The 19,908-nt window shown below is 43.9% G+C and overlaps 1 protein-coding gene across 1 annotated transcript; it reads left to right on the forward strand.

Annotated features, from left to right (window-relative positions):
• Nucleotides 1-16,408: 16,408 nt before the first annotated feature.
• On the forward strand, nucleotides 16,409-17,238 carry LOC120361146 (small ribosomal subunit protein eS1-like). Its single transcript, XM_039462667.2, has one exon. It carries the CDS (start codon nucleotides 16,409-16,411, stop codon nucleotides 17,201-17,203), a length of 795 nt encoding a protein of 264 aa, XP_039318601.2. The 3' UTR covers nucleotides 17,204-17,238.
• The last annotated feature ends 2,670 nt before the right edge of the window (nucleotides 17,239-19,908 follow it).

Raw genomic sequence — 19,908 nt, forward strand, 5'->3', positions numbered from 1 at the left:
ACTGATAGGTTATTAGTGTGTAACTTTTTTTTCTTCAGCCCTTCCAAGACATTTTGGGTGATCAGGAAGGTAGATATCATGATTTGTAAATTCCCTTACTGATGTAGAAAACAGTTTCGAATGTTGTAGATCAGGCGTCCCCAGACTTTTTACACAGGGGGCCAGTTCACGGTCCCTCAGACTGTTGGAGGGCCGCCACATACTGTGCTCCTCTCACTGACCACCAATGAAAGAGGTGCCCCTTCCTGAAGTGCGGTGACGGGCTGGATAAATGGCCTCAGGGGGCCGCTTGTGGCCCGCGGGCCGTAGTTTGGAGACGCCTGTTGTAGATCCTTGGGATCACCACTCAGAATATCAATTATAGAGACAGATGCACTCTGCAGTAAATCAGGTGTGGGATATGGCAAGGTTTCTCTTCAAACAGCCTGCTCAACCTTTTATACTTTAATTCGAACAGGCTGCTCAACCTTTTATTCTCTAATTCCCTGCTCCCCTTTCTTCTCCTTTTCTTCTTTCTGACTTCACCACATGCCCAGGCATGCCACAACACTGGTGGCGGTATCAGCACCAGCTCACATTCCTTCCTTCATTTGGGAAAAGACTAGCTGTCTAGCTCTTGGCAGATGACCCCTTCCTCCTCTCCACTCCCTCCCATCACACGCCCACCTTATCGAAGAACGTTTACATGTTTAGCCAGTCAGGTCTAGTTTAGACTGCATGGTCCGACTCCAGCCAATGGGAAAAGGACACAGAGACAAGAATCGCTTTAGGAGTAAAAGCTTCTACCCTCCTTTGTTCGAGGTGCTCTCGCGGCAACCAGCCATACGGGAGGCACCCTTCTGTGCAGAAGTGAATGTGCTTTACTGAGAAATCCTTTGTCTGAGTACTCGTTTTTCCTTGTGACTCCAAGCCTTATTTCTAACATCAGGTAGTGCCATTACAAAGTTCTGTTAAAAATAACAAGTTCCAGAGAACCAAATGCGGTGTGTTCTCACTTATAAGTGGGAGCTTAATGATGAGAACACATGGACACATTGGGGAAACTGGACACACCGGGGTCTGTCGGAGGGTTGGAAGTGGGAGGAGGGAGAACATCAAGAAGAATAGCTAATGAACACTGGGCTTAATACCTAGGTAAGGGGACAATCTGTGCAGCAAACCACCATCGCACACGTTGGCCTATATAACATACCTGCACATCCTGCACATGTACCCCCGAACTTAAAATAAAAGTTGGAAAAACAAAAGTTTCACAGGAGCTGTACTGGCCTTTGTTGTTAATAGACAAGGTTTCTTTGCATCATTTGGTTTTCGTGTTTCCAGGATAAATCTATCTATTCCCTGTCAATTGCTACAGAATATAAATAGTCACCAACTTAGTTTGACTTATGATTTTTTCACTTTATGATGGGTGTATCAGGGTATCAAATGCGGGGCAGTTTTGTTTGTTTGTTTTTAACTTTTTAAAAAAATTCTCTTAATTGCAGTTTTGGCTTACCATAGTTCAACTTCTGGTGGATTGATTGGAACAAACCCCATCATAAGCTGTTGAAGCACGTGTGATGACAACAAAGAATTTGTCCAACTGCTTAAGCAGATTCCAGTTCTCTTTTGAGAGAGAGAAAACAAAACAAACCTCATTCTAATTGCATTTGCCAAGCACATATTATATTGTGTCATCAAGAATATAATCCAGCCGGGCGTGGTGGCTCAAGCCTGTAATCCCAGCACTTTGGGAGGCCGAGGCGGGTGGATCACGAGGTCGAGAGATCGAGACCATCCTGGTCAACATGGTGAAACCCCGTCTCTACTAAAAATACAAAAAATTAGCTGGGCATGGTGGCACATGCCTGTAATCCCAGCTACTCTGAGAGGCTGAGGCAGGAGAATTGCCTGAACCCAGGAGGCGGAGGTTGCGGTGAGCCAAAATCGCACCATTGCACTCCAGCCTGGGTAACAAGAGCTAAACTCCGTCTCAAAAAAAAAAAAAAAAAGAGAGAGAGAATATAATCCAATGTCTTAAAATAGGTTCAATATGACAAATTTACCCCTTCCCACATGGTACCTAAAGCATTTTGTCTTTTAATTAGCATAAATTAATACCTGTGGACTTAGGGTAGCCATATAATTTATCATCCAAATGGGAACAGTTTGGGAATAAAAGTAGGTGCAATTGCTAATCACTCTTAGAATACAGCCATAAACTAGGACTGTGTCAGACAAACCGGGATGTATAGTCCCCCTAAACATGACCAAGCACCTTTGAAACACCTGATAAGAACAATCTAATGTGTATTTTACATGCTCATTTTTCCCTATGCTCTTTCCACTAGTGTAATTAGATAGATTAATGAAGAGCAAACATTTTGCACAAGGCCAAGTCAGAAAACATGAAAATTTCCTTCCACTTAGTAGTCTTGTCAAGTCTCCTGGTGGAGTGGAGGGATACTTTTATAATTGGAATTATCTTGTCAAATGTGAAAGCTGGCACTACCTTTTTAGCCAGATTTGAGGACTGTCTCCTGAGGCAGCTTTCTTGTTTTCCATTGCTTTTTATTCGTACAAGAGTTTAGAGTTCTTGTGCGTTATCTCATTGCATTCTTGAAATAAATTAATCAAGGCAAGTGTTATGACATTTCCAATCTACTGAACAGGAAAAACAATAAGCAGAGAAGTCAGACTTTTTAATAATTCAGTGGAAAAACATATTTGATTGCTGTGCATGTTTTCACTTATCTGATTTTTTAGGAAAATAAATTTTTATGTCAGTTGGTCCTTTGTATTTTGTGAATTACCTGTTAATGTCCTTTCCCATGTGGGTGTCAATTTTTCCTGTACTTTTATCTGCTGTTTCATTTTTTATCACAGTAGAAAGTATATCTAGCCAGGCGCGGTGGCTCAAGCCTGTAATCCCAGCACTTTGGGAGGCCGAGGCGGGTGGATCACGAGGTCGAAAGATCGAGACCATCCTGGTCAACATGGTGAAACCCCATCTCTACTAAAAATAAAAAAATTAGCTGGGCATAGTGGCGCGTGCCTGTAATCCCAGGTTCTCAGGAGGCTGAGGCAGGAGAATTGCCTGAACCCAGGAGGCGGAAGTTGCGGTGAGCCGAGATCGCGCCATTGCACTCCAGCCTGGGTAACAAGAGCGAAACTCCGTCTCAAAAAAAAAAAGAAAGAAAGAAAGAAAGCATATCTAATTTTAAAAGTCCAACAGTCTAATGACTGTAAGAAAAACCAGTCCCTGTTTTGCTCTTTCTTTCCTAACTCCATTTTTACTTCCTACAGGCAACCTTTTTAGCATTGTTAGCTGTTCCTTTTCTTTTTTTTCTTTTTTCATTTTTTTTTTTTTTTTTTTTTTTTTTTTGGATACAAAGTCTTGCTTTGTCACCCAGGCTGGAGTGTATCTTGGCTCACTGCAACTTCTGATTTCAAAAGACTCCTACCTCAGTCTCCAGAGTAGCTGGGATTATGGGCTTCTGCCACCATTCCTATATTTTTGTATTTTTTAGTGAGAGAGGAGACCATCTCTTTCCCTTGCCTGTCCTCTGTTAGGAAAGTGGGGAGGGTTAATAAAATAACCCAAAGTTAAAGTCAGTAGTCAGGTGAGATGCTGACCCACCGGCCCGACCACAGCAGGGTCGGAGGACTGAGAAACAGCCTCCATTTCTGTAACTGGTGTTATCTGCCAGCCTTGAAAATGTTGCAAATGTTTTTCTTACTGCCCAACGACCTTCCCTGAGTCACGTACTCCCCATCTGCACCAACGAGATCCTGCAGTTTAGAGATGCCTCTGTCTGTCTCTAAGTGATTCAATACCTTTGCTCAACTTCTGTAACTCTTCTCCTCCAGTGCCACGTGTAAATTAGCAAATCAATAAAAGCCGAAGACTATAAAGTCAGATGTCCAGTAAATGGGCAATGACACAGTTTTACCTCTGCTCCCCCTTGGGTTGTATGTCTTTAAAAAGGGAAAGAACCTGCTTTTTGGGGAGCTCGGCTTTTTTGGACATGAGCCAACCGATGCTCCACAGCTAGCTAAATACAAGTATCTTCCTTCCTCATTCCAGTGTCTGAGGGTTTCTGTCAGTGGCTCATCCTGCAACATTAGTAGAGGTGGGGTTTTCACCACATTGGCCAGGCTGGTCTCAAACTCCTGACCTCAGGTGATCCACCCACCAATCCCAAAGTGCTGAGATTACAGACATGAGCCACTGTGTCCAGCCATCTTTAGCTGTTTCTTCTGATATTTAACTCCATATTTCTAAAAAATATTCTTTAATTTCTATTTCTTGCTTGTTTTAAATATTAAATGCTGATTTCTGATGAAGCATAAGAATTTAGCCTCTTATAAAACATTACACACACCTTCACCAGGTACAGTTGTATCCAAATTCATTATTAAATTGATATCTAATACTTACATTGTTATAACTATACGAATACTGAGAACTACGCTTTGACGTTTTTTATCTTTTTCTATCTTTTTATCTCTACCAAATTCCTATCTAAGCGATCTAGGGAGTCATGCCCTGCAAACCATAAACTCTCAACAGATGGGTTTTATTTAACCCTATATATATCATGACTTACTTTCCAACCTGACCCTGGCATAACATTAGGAGACAAGGAAGAAAAGCAAAATATTTTACCCCAAAACATGTTTCTTTGCCATATCTTGAAATGGTCCTTCAAAACTGTCCTTCCTGAGGAAAAATTTGCATCTATAAAGAATCTCGGCCGGGCGTGGTGGCTCAAGCCTGTAATCCCAGCACTTTGGGAGGCCGAGGCGGGTGGATCACGAGGTGGAGAGATCGAGACCAACCTGGTCAACATGGTGAAACCCCGTCTCTACTAAAAATACAAAAAATTAGCTGGGCATGGTGGTGCGTGCCTGTAATCCCAGCTACTCAGGAGGCTGAGGCAGGAGAATTGCTTGAACCCAGGAGGCGGAGGTTGCGGTGAGCCGAGATCGCTCCATTGCACTCCAGCCTGGGTAACAAGAGCGAAACTCCGTCTCAAAAAAAAAAAAAAGAATCTCAGAGATAGTGGCTCACGCCTGTAATCCGAGCACCGTGGGAGGCCAAGGTGGGTGGATCACCTGAGGTCAGAAGTTTGAGACCAGCCTGGCCAACATGGTGAAAGCCCTCTCTACTAAAAACACAAAAAGTTAGGCATGGTGGTGGGAGCCTGTAATCCCAGCCACTCCGGAGACTGAGACGGGAGAATTGCTTGAACTTCCTCTGCAACCTTGGCGGGGGTTGCAGTGAGCTCAAATCGCACCATTGAACTCCAGCCTGGGCAACAACAGCAAAACTGCGTCCAAAAAAATAAAGGAATTCTATTAACATAGCTGGATCTTTTTCTTCCAGCCCCTCCCAGTCCTAAAGCAATTAACTAAAAATCTAGCACCTTTTAAAGATCTGGACAGGAAACATTTGTCAACTATTGTCTCTAAAGGCAGCCACTATAAGACTTCAAAAGAAACTTACTGTCCACAGTCTTATCTTAACCTGGAAGTTTTCTTTCTACGGATCTCAGGTCTTTAGACAAACTCGGCCAATTATCAACCAGAAAATGTTTAAATTTACCTGTAGCCTGAAAGCCCCCTCTCCAGCTTTGAGTTGTCCCACCTTTCTGAACCAAACCAATGTCTTTCTTGAATGTATTTAATTGATGTCTCAAGCCTCCTTAAAATGTATAAAACCACACTGGGCCCGACCGCCTTGGGCACATGTTCTCAGGCCCTCCTGGGACTGTGTCACAGGCCATGTTCACTCATATTTGGCTCAGAATAAATCTCTTCAAATATTGTACAGAGTTTGACTCTTTTTGTTGACAATACCATTCACTTATGAGCTACATAATATAGTACAGTTGTAGTTCCCTGTGTTGTACATTTGTTTTTTCCTGGAGTTAAAAATTATTCCATTTTGGCCAGGCTTGGTGGCTCACGCCAGTAATCCCAGCACTTTGGGAGGCCGAGGCGGGCAGATCACGAGGTCAGGAGATTGAGACCATCCTGGACAACATGGTCAAACTCCGTCTCTACTAAAAGTAAAAAAATTATCTGGGCATGGTGGTGCTTGCTTGTAGTCCCAGCTACTTGGGAGGCTGAAGAAGGAGAATCAATTGAACTCAGGAGGTAGAGGTTGCTGTGAGCCGAGATTGGTTCATTGCACTCCAGACTGGTGACAGAGCAAGACTCCATCTTAAAAAAAAAAAAAAAAAAAAAAACCTCATTTTTTTATTTGCTTCATTTTCTAGGTACTATTACTCATTTTCCTAAACTGTCTGGTACAGCTGAAGAACTCCTCTCAATGTGGTAAAACTCATCAGGTAATCCATTGATCCCACATGTGTTTCTCTTGGCCACATCTCCCCATCTCTCCCAACAGTTTTCTTTCTTTCGTTCGTTCTTTTTTTGTTGAGAAGGAGTCATGTTACTCTGTCGCCCAGGCTGGAATGCAGCGGTGCAATCTCAGCTCACTGCAACCTCCACCTCCTGGGTTCAAGTGATTCTCCTGCCTCAGCTTCCCAAGTAGCTGGGATTATAGGTGCATGTCACCACACCCAACTAATTTTTGTATTTTTAGTAGAGACAGGGTTTTACCACGTTGTCCAGGCTGGTCTCGAACTCCTGACCTCAGGTGATCTGCCTGCCTTGGCCTCCCAAAGTGCTGGGATTACAGGCATGAGCCACCTCGCCCGGCCTCCCCAGCAGCTTTCTATCCTACTGCCCAGTCTTGCCTGTCCTTCAGGCCCAATGCACAATTTCCATGCTGGAGATTGACTCAGTCAGCATCCTGTGAATTCCCTTCTCTCCTGTGTCAGTTTCCTTGTTTTCCAAATCCCTTCGTTTCCTTGGGTTCTTAGGCTCATTCAACTGCTTCATGAGGGAAGTAGATGTAAGATCTGGAAACCTTCCATGTCTGCAAATGTCTTTATTTTACCCTCACTATGATTAAGCTGGATACAGAATTCTGGCTTAGAAATCAATTTCCCTCAGAATTACAAAGGCTTTGCTTCATTTTCATCTAGCTTATATTATTGTTGATATATTCAATGCCATGCTGATTTCTCATTCTCTGTATGCAATCTTTTATTCTCTCTGGAAGCTTTCAGAAGCTTGTATCAGTTATGTACTATAAAATAAAAAGAAGTCATTTTATGTATTCTGTCATCTTCTTTCTTTTAAGAGATAGGATCTCACTATGTTGCCCAAGCTGGTCTTGAACTTTTGGACTCACACGATCCTCCTGCCTCAGCCTCCTAAGTAGCTGGGACTATAGGCATGCACCACTATGCTCTGCCTGCTTATTCTGTGGATAAGAAATTTAATATAGAATTAGGGTCTTTCATACTATTGGAAGAGCTGAAGGAGTAGAGGTCACTGGATCTGTCACCAAAAAATCAGAGAAATCTGTGCTAAACATCTCAGTCTGAATCACTGAGAAGTGGTTCTCAAAGGCTTAGTGAAATTCTCAGAAATCTCTGAGAATCTTCCACCAATCATCTTCTCAAGAGTTTGCCAGGAAGCCGCTGTGACTCTGTTGCCTACCTGCACATTTAGCTGCAACTGATTCACGTCATCTTCCAAATCTCATGCAAGTTTCTCTCACAAGCATACTCTAACCAAAAACCACAAAGAAAAGGAAACCATTCTGGAAAATGTAGCTCTCAGCCTTTAAAATGAGTGAGAATTGTGCTGAGTTAACACCAGATAATCCAGCACAGTCTACTCCTTCCTCAGCTCAGCCTACTCCTTCCTCAGCTCAGCATCCATACACCCTATTTTAAATCTTTAACTTCCAAAAAAAGATATTGGCAACATTATGCTTTTACATTATATGATTCAATTATTCTTCATTCAACCAAGCCTAAAAGAAGAAACCCAGAGTTCCACTTTATTCATCTGTGAATAAATGTTTATCTTCTGATTCACAATCTTATCTTGCTATCCTATAGCCTAAAACTGAACCAGAGGAGTAACCAGGATTCATACACTGATACTATTAAAGGGTATTGGAATGGGACAGAAAAAAAAAACAAAAGTATCAGTTTGTATATATACAAGTGTCCACATCTAAGGAAGACAGAAAATATCTCTAATGACTACAGTACTTGTTTCTGGAACTGGTCGCATGGCCATGCTTGGTATTTATAATTCCCTTCTCCCACCACTCATTCCCTGTCACATTGGTCCCCAGCAAGCACCTCAGCCGGTTTTTTTTTTTTTTTTTTTTTTTTAATGAGACAGAGTCTCGCTCTGTCACCCAGGCTGGGGTGCAGTGGTATGATCTCGGTTCACTGCAACCTCGGTGTCCCGGGTTCAAGTGATTCTCCTGCCTCAGCCTCTGAAGTAGCTGGGATTACAAGTGCCCACCACCATGCCTGGCTAATTTTTTTGTATTTTTAGCAGGGTTTCACCATGTTGGCCATGCTGATCTGGAACCCCTGACCTCAAGTGATCTGCCCACCTTGGCCTCCCAAAGAGCTAGGATTACAGGTGTGAGCCACCGTACCCAGCCCAGTCAGTTTTTTTTATTTGTTTTTTGGTCTAGCATGGTGAACTAAATCTTTACTCTTGAAGTTTCCGTGCCAGTTGTTCCACTTGCTCTGGTTGCTATAGTTTTCTCTAACTTTTACTACAGAGCATGGGAGTACCAGGAAATGACCAGGAGGATCTCCTGGAGCCCAGGTACTCCTCCTTGCCTCCGCTGTGTGGTAGCCAACCCATTTACCCTCGACGATCAAGATCAGGAGCCCCGTCTAGCACAGAAACCATTTTATTTGTCTGACAAAGTGACCAGATGACAGTCTCAGATTCTGGTTCAGTGGACCCACTGTTGTGTCTCCTGGTGGAAGTATTCCTGCCCTGGAAACTCAGACCTCTAAACTAGCAGAGCTTAATGTTGTGGGGAGAAAGCCAAAACTTCGGTAGATCATTAGACGTACAGTGAAAGGCGCTGCTCCCATTTGCATTCCTCAATTTTTAAAATTTCCTGTCTTTGCTAAGGGAAAACTACATTATAAATTGGTCACCAATTCAGAATACGTTCTGTACCTCATCAGGCACTAAATCAGCTCCACAGAGTGATCTTATCAACTGGCACCATGACCAAATCTCCAAAAGCCCATTCTGCCGCTCTATCAATCCAAGCTTCAGGATGATGATGAACATGGTCAAACCAGCGTATCCCTTATAAAGGCTTTAACAGCATCACGCTTTCATGAGCACATGGCTGCCCTTCATTTGCTGTGAAATGAGTTCCTCGTCAGAAGCAAAGCTAAGAAGCGTGCCACTTCATACATAAGGCGAACTCTGTAAGTTCAGAGATGACCATTTTGGCGGAACCATTGTAGACAGGGAAGACAATCCATATCCAGTGAGAACAAGGCAGGGCTCTTGGCAGGATGGAAATGGTCCATGTAGCTTAAACTGTTGGTTTCCCCAAATAACAGGGCCACATCAGGGGCTCAGTGTTGCTCTCTGTTGTTAGCAGGCCAGGCACCCTGCAGGAGCTATACCCAAATCAGAGTTTCACCAAGCCTGAGCACAGCTCCAACCAGGCCCCCTTGGGAACAGAATTCTGGGAAGCATGGTTCCCAACCTCGGAAGAATGGTGGTGTCATCAGGTTGACAAGAGACAATCCGGCACAGATGCTCTCCCTGCCTCTCAGTGTTCTGAAAGATTCTTTCCATGGGTGGGGCCTTTCTGCATCACTGCAGTGGAAGACCTTTCTGTACAAAAGCACATATTCTCAAGATCGTGTAGAATTTTATTTTATTATTTCAGTTTCTTCGCCTTTGTTTACTCTGTTCTCTCTGGAACTTCCAATATTAATGCGCCTCTGAGTTGATTCTCTAATTTTCTTATCTTTTCCCTTCCCTTCCCTCCTTCTGTCCTTCACACTTGTCTTTTTTGCTCTTTCTGTGACGTTTTCTTGACTTTATCTTCTAAAGCATCTGTTTGTTTATTTGAAGATTTTTAAAGCATTTTATTTTGAAATAATAATAGATTCGCAGGAAGTATTATTTCAAAATGCAAAGCTGTACTGGGATGCCTCATGCACCCTTCCCCCGAGACTCCCTCGATGCTAACATCCTGAACAACTATAGCACAATATCACAACGGAAAAACTGAAATTGGTACAATCTATAGAGCTCATTCAGATTTCACAAGTTACAATGCACGTGTGTTTGTGTGTGTGTCTGGCATAGCTTTTTGCAATTTTATCACTTGTGTTGCCTTGGATAGCCACCACCACAATCAAGATACACAACTATACTGTAGCCACAGGAGTCCTGCATGCTACCACTTTATGGATACATCTATTCCCTCTTCCCCAACCCTAATTCCTGGAAACCACTAATCTGCTCCTCCTTTCTAAAATTATGTTGTTTCATAAACGTTGCACAGATGAAATCATGCAGCATGCATTTTTTCAAGATTGGCTTTTTTTCACTCAGCCTAATTTCTTCTAAGCTATGTGTGTGTGTTTGTTTTCAGGATCTCGCTCTGTTGCCCCAGGCTGGAGTGCAGTGGCCTGATTTCAGCTCACAACAACTTCCGCCTCCCGGGTTCAAGCGATTCTCCTGCCTCAGCCTCCAGAGTAACTGGGACTACAAGCGCACGCCACCATGCCTGGCTAATTTTGTATTTTTAGTAAAGATGGGCTTTCATTATGTTAGCCTCCATAGCAGCTGGGACTACAGGCGCGTGCCAACATGGCCGGCTCATAATACCTGTTTTTAAGCTTCATCTCCGGCTCTTAAACGCCATCATCCTGATCTTCAATCACAACCCTCTAGCTCTCTAGATTTCTTCGTCCTTCTACCTTTTATCTCCACTGAGACCATCTTCCCCTGTTTGGTCCTTTCATTTCTGCCCTCTCTGTTCTAGCCCTCACTGTGAGTCACTTTGATCACTCTCTGAAACGGCATGCTCTATTACCCTATTTCCTTTGTTTTCCATGATCAGCCATCCTGCAAATTCTTATACCAAAATCATCTTTATCCACATTATTAAGTGAAGCTGGGGGGGGAAAGGCACTCCGCTGAAGATCTGACGTCACCCCGAATGTATGGCTCCCGCCTTGGCTCAGCCTTCCACACTGCTTGCAGAAATGCCCTCACTTATCTTCAGCTTCTCCTCTCACTCCCACGGTGGTTTTTCCATTCCCACTGCCCATTCTCACATTTCAGTAGATGAGAATAGAAGCCACAGGAAGGAAACTTCCTCAACCACCAGGTAACCAGAGAAACTCCATTTATATCTTTACCCAACCCTGCCTTCTATGACAGAGAAGGACTGGCCCTACCCACTATCTAAGTCTCTCCAAAGCACTCTGGGTTGGGCCCTGGCTCAGGTTTCTACAAGGGTCATTTTCAAACCGTGCGTGTAAGTCCACTCGACTGTGCTAGGGAAAGCCCCCCTGCATCCTGGCTTTCCTCCAGCTGCCATGCCTTCTCCTGCCTTTCAGGCCAGGTGCGGTAGCTCACGCCTGTAATCTCAGCAGTTCGGGAGGCTGGGGCGAGCAGATCACCTGAGGTCAAGAGTTTGAGCCCCGCATGACTAACATGGTGAAACCCTGTCTTTACTAAAAATACAAAGATTAGCCGGGCATAGTGGCAGGCACCTATAATCCCAGCTACTAAGGAAGCTGAGACAGGAGAATCACTTGAACCCAGGGGGCAGAGGTTGCAGTGAACCGAGATTGTGCCACTGCACTCCAGCCTGGGTGACAAAGCGACGCTCCATCTCAAAAAAAATTTTTTTTTAAATTAGCCATGCTTGGTGGTGCATGCCTATAGTCCCAGCTACTTGGGAGACTGAGGCATGAGAATCCCTTGAACCTAAGGGTAGGAGCTGCAGTCAGCCAAGATGGTGCCACTGCACTGCATCCTGGGCAACAGCACTCTGTCTGAAAAACACTTAAAAAATAAATTTTAAAGAATGAAGCAGGCTGCATTTCATGAACGCCTTCTTTAGGTTGCCTTCTCTGCAGTCAATGCTCTGCAAAATGGCCCCTATCAACACCAAGGCAGTGAGAGTGCGCTCAAGAAGGCCACCGCGCTCCTCACTGCCATCCCGAAAAGTATTTCTTCAAGCCTTTTCTTTCTTGACTCTTCACTAAGATTTTCCCTCTTTGGCTTCTGTGGCGACATTCTCCTCTGCTTAGGCCTTCCATGCTAAAGTCCTGATGTTGAAGACGGAACCGCCTCCCAGAGCAGGAAAGGGGATCTTTCCTGGTAGCCTCACTGGTTTGAAAACTGTGTTGTCAAGTTACTTTTTCTCTTGCCGACTTCTCAGTAGTTAGTTACCCTATCCCAGGATCCTCTATCGCTTTGCCTTTCTCCCTGGTTCAGAATCTCTTGCAGTGGTTGGACTAATGTCACTGGAGGTTTGGGACTGGTGTCAGGTGGGTTCCATTTTCCTGTTTGTTGTAACCAAAATGACCCTCTCGAGCCCTTTTCTCCCTCATGTTCCTTGTATGTGAGAAACGGCACTGCTGTCCCTACTGTTGCTCAAGCCAGACATGCAGACAGTCCCAAAGCCCTCACGTTTGTCACCAAGTCCTTCTGTCTTTTAAGTCATTCACAGTAGCATCCACTATTAAAACAGTGGAGTGAGGTCAGGCGCGGTGGCTCAAGCCTGTAATCCCAGCACTTTGGGAGGCCGAGGCAGGTGGATCACGAGGTCAAGAGATCGAGACCATCCTGGTCAACATGGTGAAACCCCGTCTCTACTAAAAATACAAAAAATTAGCTGGGCATGGTGGCGTGTGCCTGTAATCCCAGCTACTCAGGAGGCTGAGGCAGGAGAATTGCCCGAACCCAGGAGGCGGAGGTTGCGGTGAGCTGAGATCGCGCCATTGCACTCTAGCCTGGGTAACAAGAGCGAAACTCCGCCTCAAAAAAACAAAACAAAACAAAATAAAAAAAACAGTGGAGTGGAATTTGGGTTAAAAGGGAGATGCAGACATAAATCTTCTTGCCTTCAGCATAGAAGCAACAGCTAAAACTGAGATAGTTATCTCCTAGAGGAAAACCAGGGGCCAATGGCCACAAAGATCCTTGAGGGAAAAAGACCTGATTTAGAGAAAATCAGGTCTCTTTCTGATTTTTCTGATTACTGTACAGGGTCAGTAAAGAAACAGAAGTAAATAAAAAACAAAATTTTAAAGAAGAGTTAATTAACAGCATCAAATATAGTCCCTTGAACAAGGAAAGTAAAGCGGGAAAGGTAACTCCAATTATCAAAAAAATCCATGAATTTGTTTTGAGAGATCAGCTACGGTAGTATGGTGGGGTCTGGGTGTCAGAATACAGGAGTCAAATGGAAAATGGTTATGAGGAAATGGTGGAGACTGCCATAAAGAACTCACTGATGGGGAAGAAAAAAAAAAAAAAAAAAAAAAAAAACAAGAGAAAGAGAGAGAGAGAGTTAGAACCTAGCAAGGGCAGTCAGGTGAAGGTATAGCTGTTACAGTATTCACTTTGTTAAACTCTTACTATATCTAACAACTTGTCTATGTATTTATTTTGGTTTTCCATTAAAATAGTCACAAATCACCCTCTTTATCCAATATAGGAGAGTCCAAGGGTATTCACAAGTAAAGGGGAAAATGCTAATATTGTCCAGAAAGGTAGCTGAGAAAGTGCACATTCATCTATCTCCTTTCCCCAAATGCACAGAAATGAACCAAAAGTAAAGAAGAAAACCATCTACGTTGAAACCAGGAAATGAACATAATCTCTTACCGATGATCCGGAAAAATACCTGCAAACTATAACGGAATTTGTGCTAAGCAAAAGAACGCAAGTTGGCATTTATCCATTCCGAGTAGAATGCTGACTGCAAAACTAAGTGAGAAGGCTTAGAAGCGCCATGCAGACTTGAACAGAAGATTGAAGGCCCTCAAAGAAATGGAAACACCCAGCAGAGGAACATGTATACACCAAGAGTATCAGAACAGAGCAGAAAGCCTTGCCAGACTAAGTCATCTTTATCCTTTCTGACCCAGAGTTCTAATCAGGAACACTCCCTAGGATTATTGGGCCTGGTTCTGGGCATGGTGGTGAGGAACAAGGCCAGTGTTTAAGAGGATATGCTCCAGTTTTAGGGACAGAGTATTTGCAGACAGCATATGAGACTATCTTACAGTCTGTGATTACCTATGCAGTTTCGAAGGGTAAAGAAATAATTAACTGGCTGGGTGCAGTGGCTCATGCCTGTAATCTCAGAACTTTGGGAAGCCAAGGAGGGTGGATCATGAGGTCATGAGTTCAAGACCACCCTGGCCAATATGGTGAAACTCCATCACTACTAAAGATACAAAAAATTAGCTGGGTGTGGTGGCCTCCACCTGTGATCCCAGCTACTCAGGAGGCTGGGCCAGGAGAATCATTTGAACTTGGGAGGCAGAGGTTGCAGTGAGCTGAGATCATGCCACTGCACTCCAGCCTGGGTGACAGAGCAAAACTCCATCTGAAAGAAAAAAAAAAAGAAATAATAAACTGCCAGCACTAATCTCTCCGGCACAAGTTCTAAGGGTACTCATGTAGCTCCTAAGTAACTAAAGAGAAAGATAAGTCCACGTTGCTCCCAGATAGCACTTCTTGATGGAATTTCCTTCCTCTTCCTCTTTCCCTTCTTTCTTTAAGAACTAGGTATTAAACACGTGCTATGTTCCAGGCATTGTGCTAGACACCAGGAATCCTCACACAAAACAGAGCCTAGTGGGGAAAATACAAGTGAAAGTTATACAAGTGTTCTAAGTAAGCCAAGAGAGATGTTCAGGGCGCTATACCAACATCTCATAGATACCCTTATCATAGTCCAGAAGCTTTCAAATGAATAATGAGGACAAAAGAGCCCACGAGGGACCTATGAATTAAGTACATCAAAAAATGGCAGTGGACGTGAGCATGATAAACAAAAGCCAGTGAATGCTAAGCTTTGGAAGAATTTTCTCAGCGAAGAGAAGACATCAGTTAGCAAAGCCTTCGGAGTCTTTTGATGTGTAAGTCTTCTGTGTTAAATCTGTAATTGTCCCTCGGGGCATACTGGGGTTTAACTCTAGCTATTGGTCAATATGCAATGGAAGTGGCTGGGGGTGTACGGAGGAATATTTACTTCTTGCAATGTAACACCCTCATCTAAAAAAGTATATTAATTTCTTATTATATATTAAGAAATATGAAACTGCTTAAACAGCAGTTTAACATAACAAAGCGGCTTAAACAGCAGAAATGTATTGTTTTCCAATTCTGGAGCTGGGAATCAAGGTGTTGGGGTAGGGTGGGCTTTTTCTGGGGGCTGTGAGGCAAGGATCTGTTCCAGGCCTCTCTCCTCGGCTTGTTGAGAGCCGTTTTCTCGCTGTGTCCCTGCACATTTACGCACATCTCCGTGTTCAAGTTTCTCCTTTCTACAAGCACAGCAGTCACACTGGATTAGGGCCCATCCATAACAGTAACCGAACAGAGGGTTAGTTGCTTGCTGCCTGAGGAGTGTAATTAACAAGAGCGAGGTCTAGCAGAAAGCGAAGCCAGAGTGGGGAGGGGTCCTGAGCGTTCCTGCTGCCTTTACGTGTGCCGCTTCTGCTTGGGCCCTTATCCAAGGCCCGGGAAGGAGTGAGCAAGGGCGGGGGGTCCCCCTGCTGGCCCGGTGCCTTAACTACTGGGTAGCATGGCACCTGGGCGCCTTAACTACTGAGTTGGTGCCTTCCCGGGCAGAAGTTGTCAAAGTGGCCAAGTGGGCATGCTTTTGACATGCCCTCTTCGTGAGTGGGAGTTCCGAGGCAGCCCCTCCTGGAAGGTGAAGGTTCTGAGGCAGGCATGCTTTGATCTGCGAAGCAACTGTCAACTCTCAAGGAGAGATCCATCTTAGAGCGCACCTTGCCCTGCAGGCAACTCTTTGAAAAATGGGAGTACTCGGCTACATAATTAACTCATTTTAATTTGACTACCTCTTTAATATTGTCCAGAAAGGTAGCTGAAAAAGCGCACATTCATCTATCTCCTTTCCCCAGAATGCACGGAAATGCACCAAAAGTAAAGAAGAAAACCATTTATGTTGAAACTAGGAAATAAACATAATCTCATATGAAAATTCCGAAAAATACGTAAATAAGGTTATAGTCTGCAAACCAAAAATAAAATTCTAAGGTCCTTCAACCATCTGAATGGACCTCTCCTCTCTGCCAGAACATTCCAAAGTTAACCTGAAAAATTGGTTCAGGCCATGAGGGGGATGGGGGGGAATGGGGGAGTGTCAGACATGGTGTGTTATACCCTCCTCCCTTTTGGAATTCAGGAAAAGCCAATCAGCATTTAACATCAGTACAGATCTTACGTCTAATAAGAAACATTTATAGCCCCTTTTGGCTCTCTGAGCAGCACCATGGCGGTTGGCAAGAACATGCGCCATACGAAAGGCGGCAAAAAGGGAGCCAAGAACAAAGTGGTTGATCCATTTTCTAAGAAAGATTGGTATGATGTGAAAGCACCCGCTATGTTCAATATAAGAAATATTGGAAAGACACTAGTCACCAGGACCCAAGGAATCAAAATTGCATCCGATGGCCTCAAGGGCCGAGTGTTTGAAGTTAGGCTTGCTGATTTGCAGAATGATGAAATTGCATTTAGGAAATTCAAGCTCATGACTGAAGATGTTCAGGGCAAAAACTGCCTGACTAACTTCCATGGCATGGATCTTACCCGTGACAAAATGTGTTCCATGGTCAAAAAATGGCAGACAATGATTGAAGCTCATGTTGATGTCAAGACTACTGATGGTTACTTGCTTCGTCTGTTCTGTGTTGGTTTTACTAAAAAACGCAACAATCAGATACAGAAGACCTTTTATGCTCAGCACCAACAGGTCGGCCAAATCCGGAAGAAGATGATGGAAATCATGACCCGAGAGGTGCAGACAAATGACCTGAAAGAAGTGGTCGATAAATTGATTCCAGACAGCATTGGAAAAGACATAGAAAAGAATTGCCAGTCTATTTATCCTCTCCATGATGTCTTCGTTAGAAAAGTAAAAATGCTGAAGAAGCCCAAGTTTGAATTGGGAAAACTCATGGAGCTTCATGGTGAAGGCAGTAGTTCTGGAAAAGCTGCTGGAGATGAGACAGGTGCTAAAGTTGAACGAGCTGATGGATATGAACCACCAGTCCAAGAATCTGTTTAAAGTTCAGACTTACAGTAGTGGCAAATAAAAAGTTATTTGTGGGAAAAAAAAAAAAAAGAAACATTTATAATCTATTTTGTCTGAAGCATGCTAGCTGGAGGCTTCATTTGCATAATTTAAAAGTTGGTGTCCTTGAATTGGGATCCAGTGAAATTTAAAATTAAATTAAATTAAAAAGTTAGTGTCCACAACCCCTTATCATAACTGAGACATTCTATTGATAACTCTTTCAACCAATTGCCTATCAGAAAATTTTAGGCCGGGCACGGTGGCTCAAGCCTGTAATCCCAGCACTTTGGGAGGCCGAGGTGGGTGGATCACGAGGTCAAGAGATCGAGACCATCCTGGTCAACATGGTGAAACCCCGTCTCTACTAAAAATACAGAAAATCAGTTGGGCATGGTGGCGTGTGCCTGTAATGCCAGCTACTCAGGAGGCTGAGGCAGGAGAATTGCCTGAACCCAGGAGGCAGAGGTTGCAGTGAGCCGAGATCGCGCCATTGCACTCCAGCCTGGGTAACAAGAGCGAAACTCCGTCTCAAAAAAAAAAAAAAAAAGAAAAGAAAATTTTAAAATCTAACTATGACCTGGAACCACCTCCCATTCTCCACCTTTGAGTTATGCCACCTTTCCAGATCAAATCAATGTATATCTTACATGTATTTCATTGATGTCTTATGTCTCCCTAAAATGTATAAAACCAGGCTGTTCCCCAACCACCCTGGGCACATGTTCTCAGAATCTCCTGAGGGCTGCGTCACGGCCATGGGTCACTCATATCTGGCTCAGAATAAATCTTTTCAAATATTTTACAGAGTTGGACTCTTTTCATCAACAATTCTGAGGTGCCGGGGGTGAAGACTCCAACATACGAATTTGGTGAAGAAAGAGACACAATTCAACCCACAACAAGGAGTTACAACATGTTTTCAAAAGAAAGGTAAAGCACAAGAAAACATATTTGGTCTTTGTGCCAGTTCCAGATATACAGCTCCTGAAACCCTTGGAATCTCCTGTGTGATAAGATTATCTTCTGTATAATAATGAGCTGACCGGGGGCTGGGGGTGCCTGGATGGCTTCAGGATGAGGGTGGATTGATAAAAGACCTAGGCATCTTTAGAGGTTGGAACTTCCAGCCCCACTCCCAATCTCTGGGGAGGGGAGAAAGGGCTGAAGGTTGAGTTAATTACAAATGTCCAATGACTTAATCAATCAAGTCTACATAATAAATCCTCCATAAAAACCCCAAAAGAACAGGGTTTGGAGAGCTTCTGGTTGAAAACTCAGAGGTACTGAGGGCTGGTGCACACACAGAGGGTGTAAAATCTCTCTGCCCCTCTCCCTATACCTTCCCTTCTGCATTTCTTCCATTTGGCAGTTCCTTAGCAGTTTTTTTTGTTTTTGTTTTTGTTTTTGTTTTTGAGGCACAGTCCTACTCTGTTGCCCAGGCTGGAGTGCCGTGATACCATCATAGTTCACTGCAGCCTCAAACTCCTGGGCTCAAGCAATCCTCCTGTTAGCAGTGGCAAATCCATATCAGTCTGCAGCAACCTCAATTCTTGCCTCCTCAGAAGAAAGAATTCTACTGAAGAGCATAAGGCAGAGATAGAGAGATGGAGGCAAGCTTTAGAGGAGGAGTGAACGTTTATTAAAAAGTTTTAGAGCAGGAATGAAAGAAAGTTAAGTACACTTGGAAGATAGCCAAGCAGAAGTCTTGAGGAGTTCAAGTGCCCAGGTTGACCTTTGACTTGGGGTTTTATATGCTGACATTCTGCATGTGCAGTGGCCTGCCAGCACTTGGGAGGGACCACATGCACAGTTGACAGAAGTTGTACAAATGCCCACTTGAGGTGTTCTTCCCTTACCAGTTGAGTGTTCCTAGAGGAAGGTCATATGCCCGTTAAACTCTGCCATTTTGCCTCTTAGTCCACATGCTTGAGCTCACTCATCCAGCTCCTGAGATCATATCAGGAAGCTGTTAACCACAGGAGCACTGGCTGCAACCAGTTATTATTTTGAAGAGACAGCGAACAACCACCTGACCACCACCTGATGGTTGCCTGACGTTCCTGGTGGTGGAGAGGCCCTCTTCTGCCTTGCTCATTGTCTGACTAACCACCTGCTCCAGTACTCCCACCTCAACCTCCCAAGTTACTGAGACTACAGGTGTGAGTCACTGTGCCACACCTGAACTGTTATCTTTCATAATAAAATGGTAATAATCAGTGCTTTAGTGCTTTCCTGAGTTCTGTGAGACATTCTAGCAAATTATGGAAACTGAGGGGAAGGGGCCACAAGAACCCCCAAATTTTTAGTCACCTGGGCAGAAATGTGGATCACCTGAGCACCCTAATAGCAGCTGGCGTCTGAAGTAGGGAAGTATTTTGGAACTGAGCCTTTAACTTGTAGGGCTGGCTGGATGCTAACTGCAGGCAGATAGTATCAGAATTTAATTGAATTGTTGGGCATCCAGTTGCTGTCTAGAGAACTGGAGAAGTGACTGGTGTTAGAACGAACATCACACATTTGGTGTCAGGAGGAAAATACCTCAGGAGGATTAGGAGGAAGAAGAGGCTTCTTTAACAAGCAGGGGAGGCTCAAGGCATTGAGTTAAGAGTACTGTATGGATACGATGATTGTAGGTTTAAATTTTAAAAAAAAAATAGTACTCTATGGAGTCATGGAGGTCTCTGAATCCTCTCCAG

The sequence above is a fragment of the Saimiri boliviensis genome, chromosome 4, assembly GCF_048565385.1.
Source record: "Saimiri boliviensis isolate mSaiBol1 chromosome 4, mSaiBol1.pri, whole genome shotgun sequence".
Classification (NCBI taxonomy): Eukaryota; Metazoa; Chordata; class Mammalia; order Primates; family Cebidae; genus Saimiri; species Saimiri boliviensis.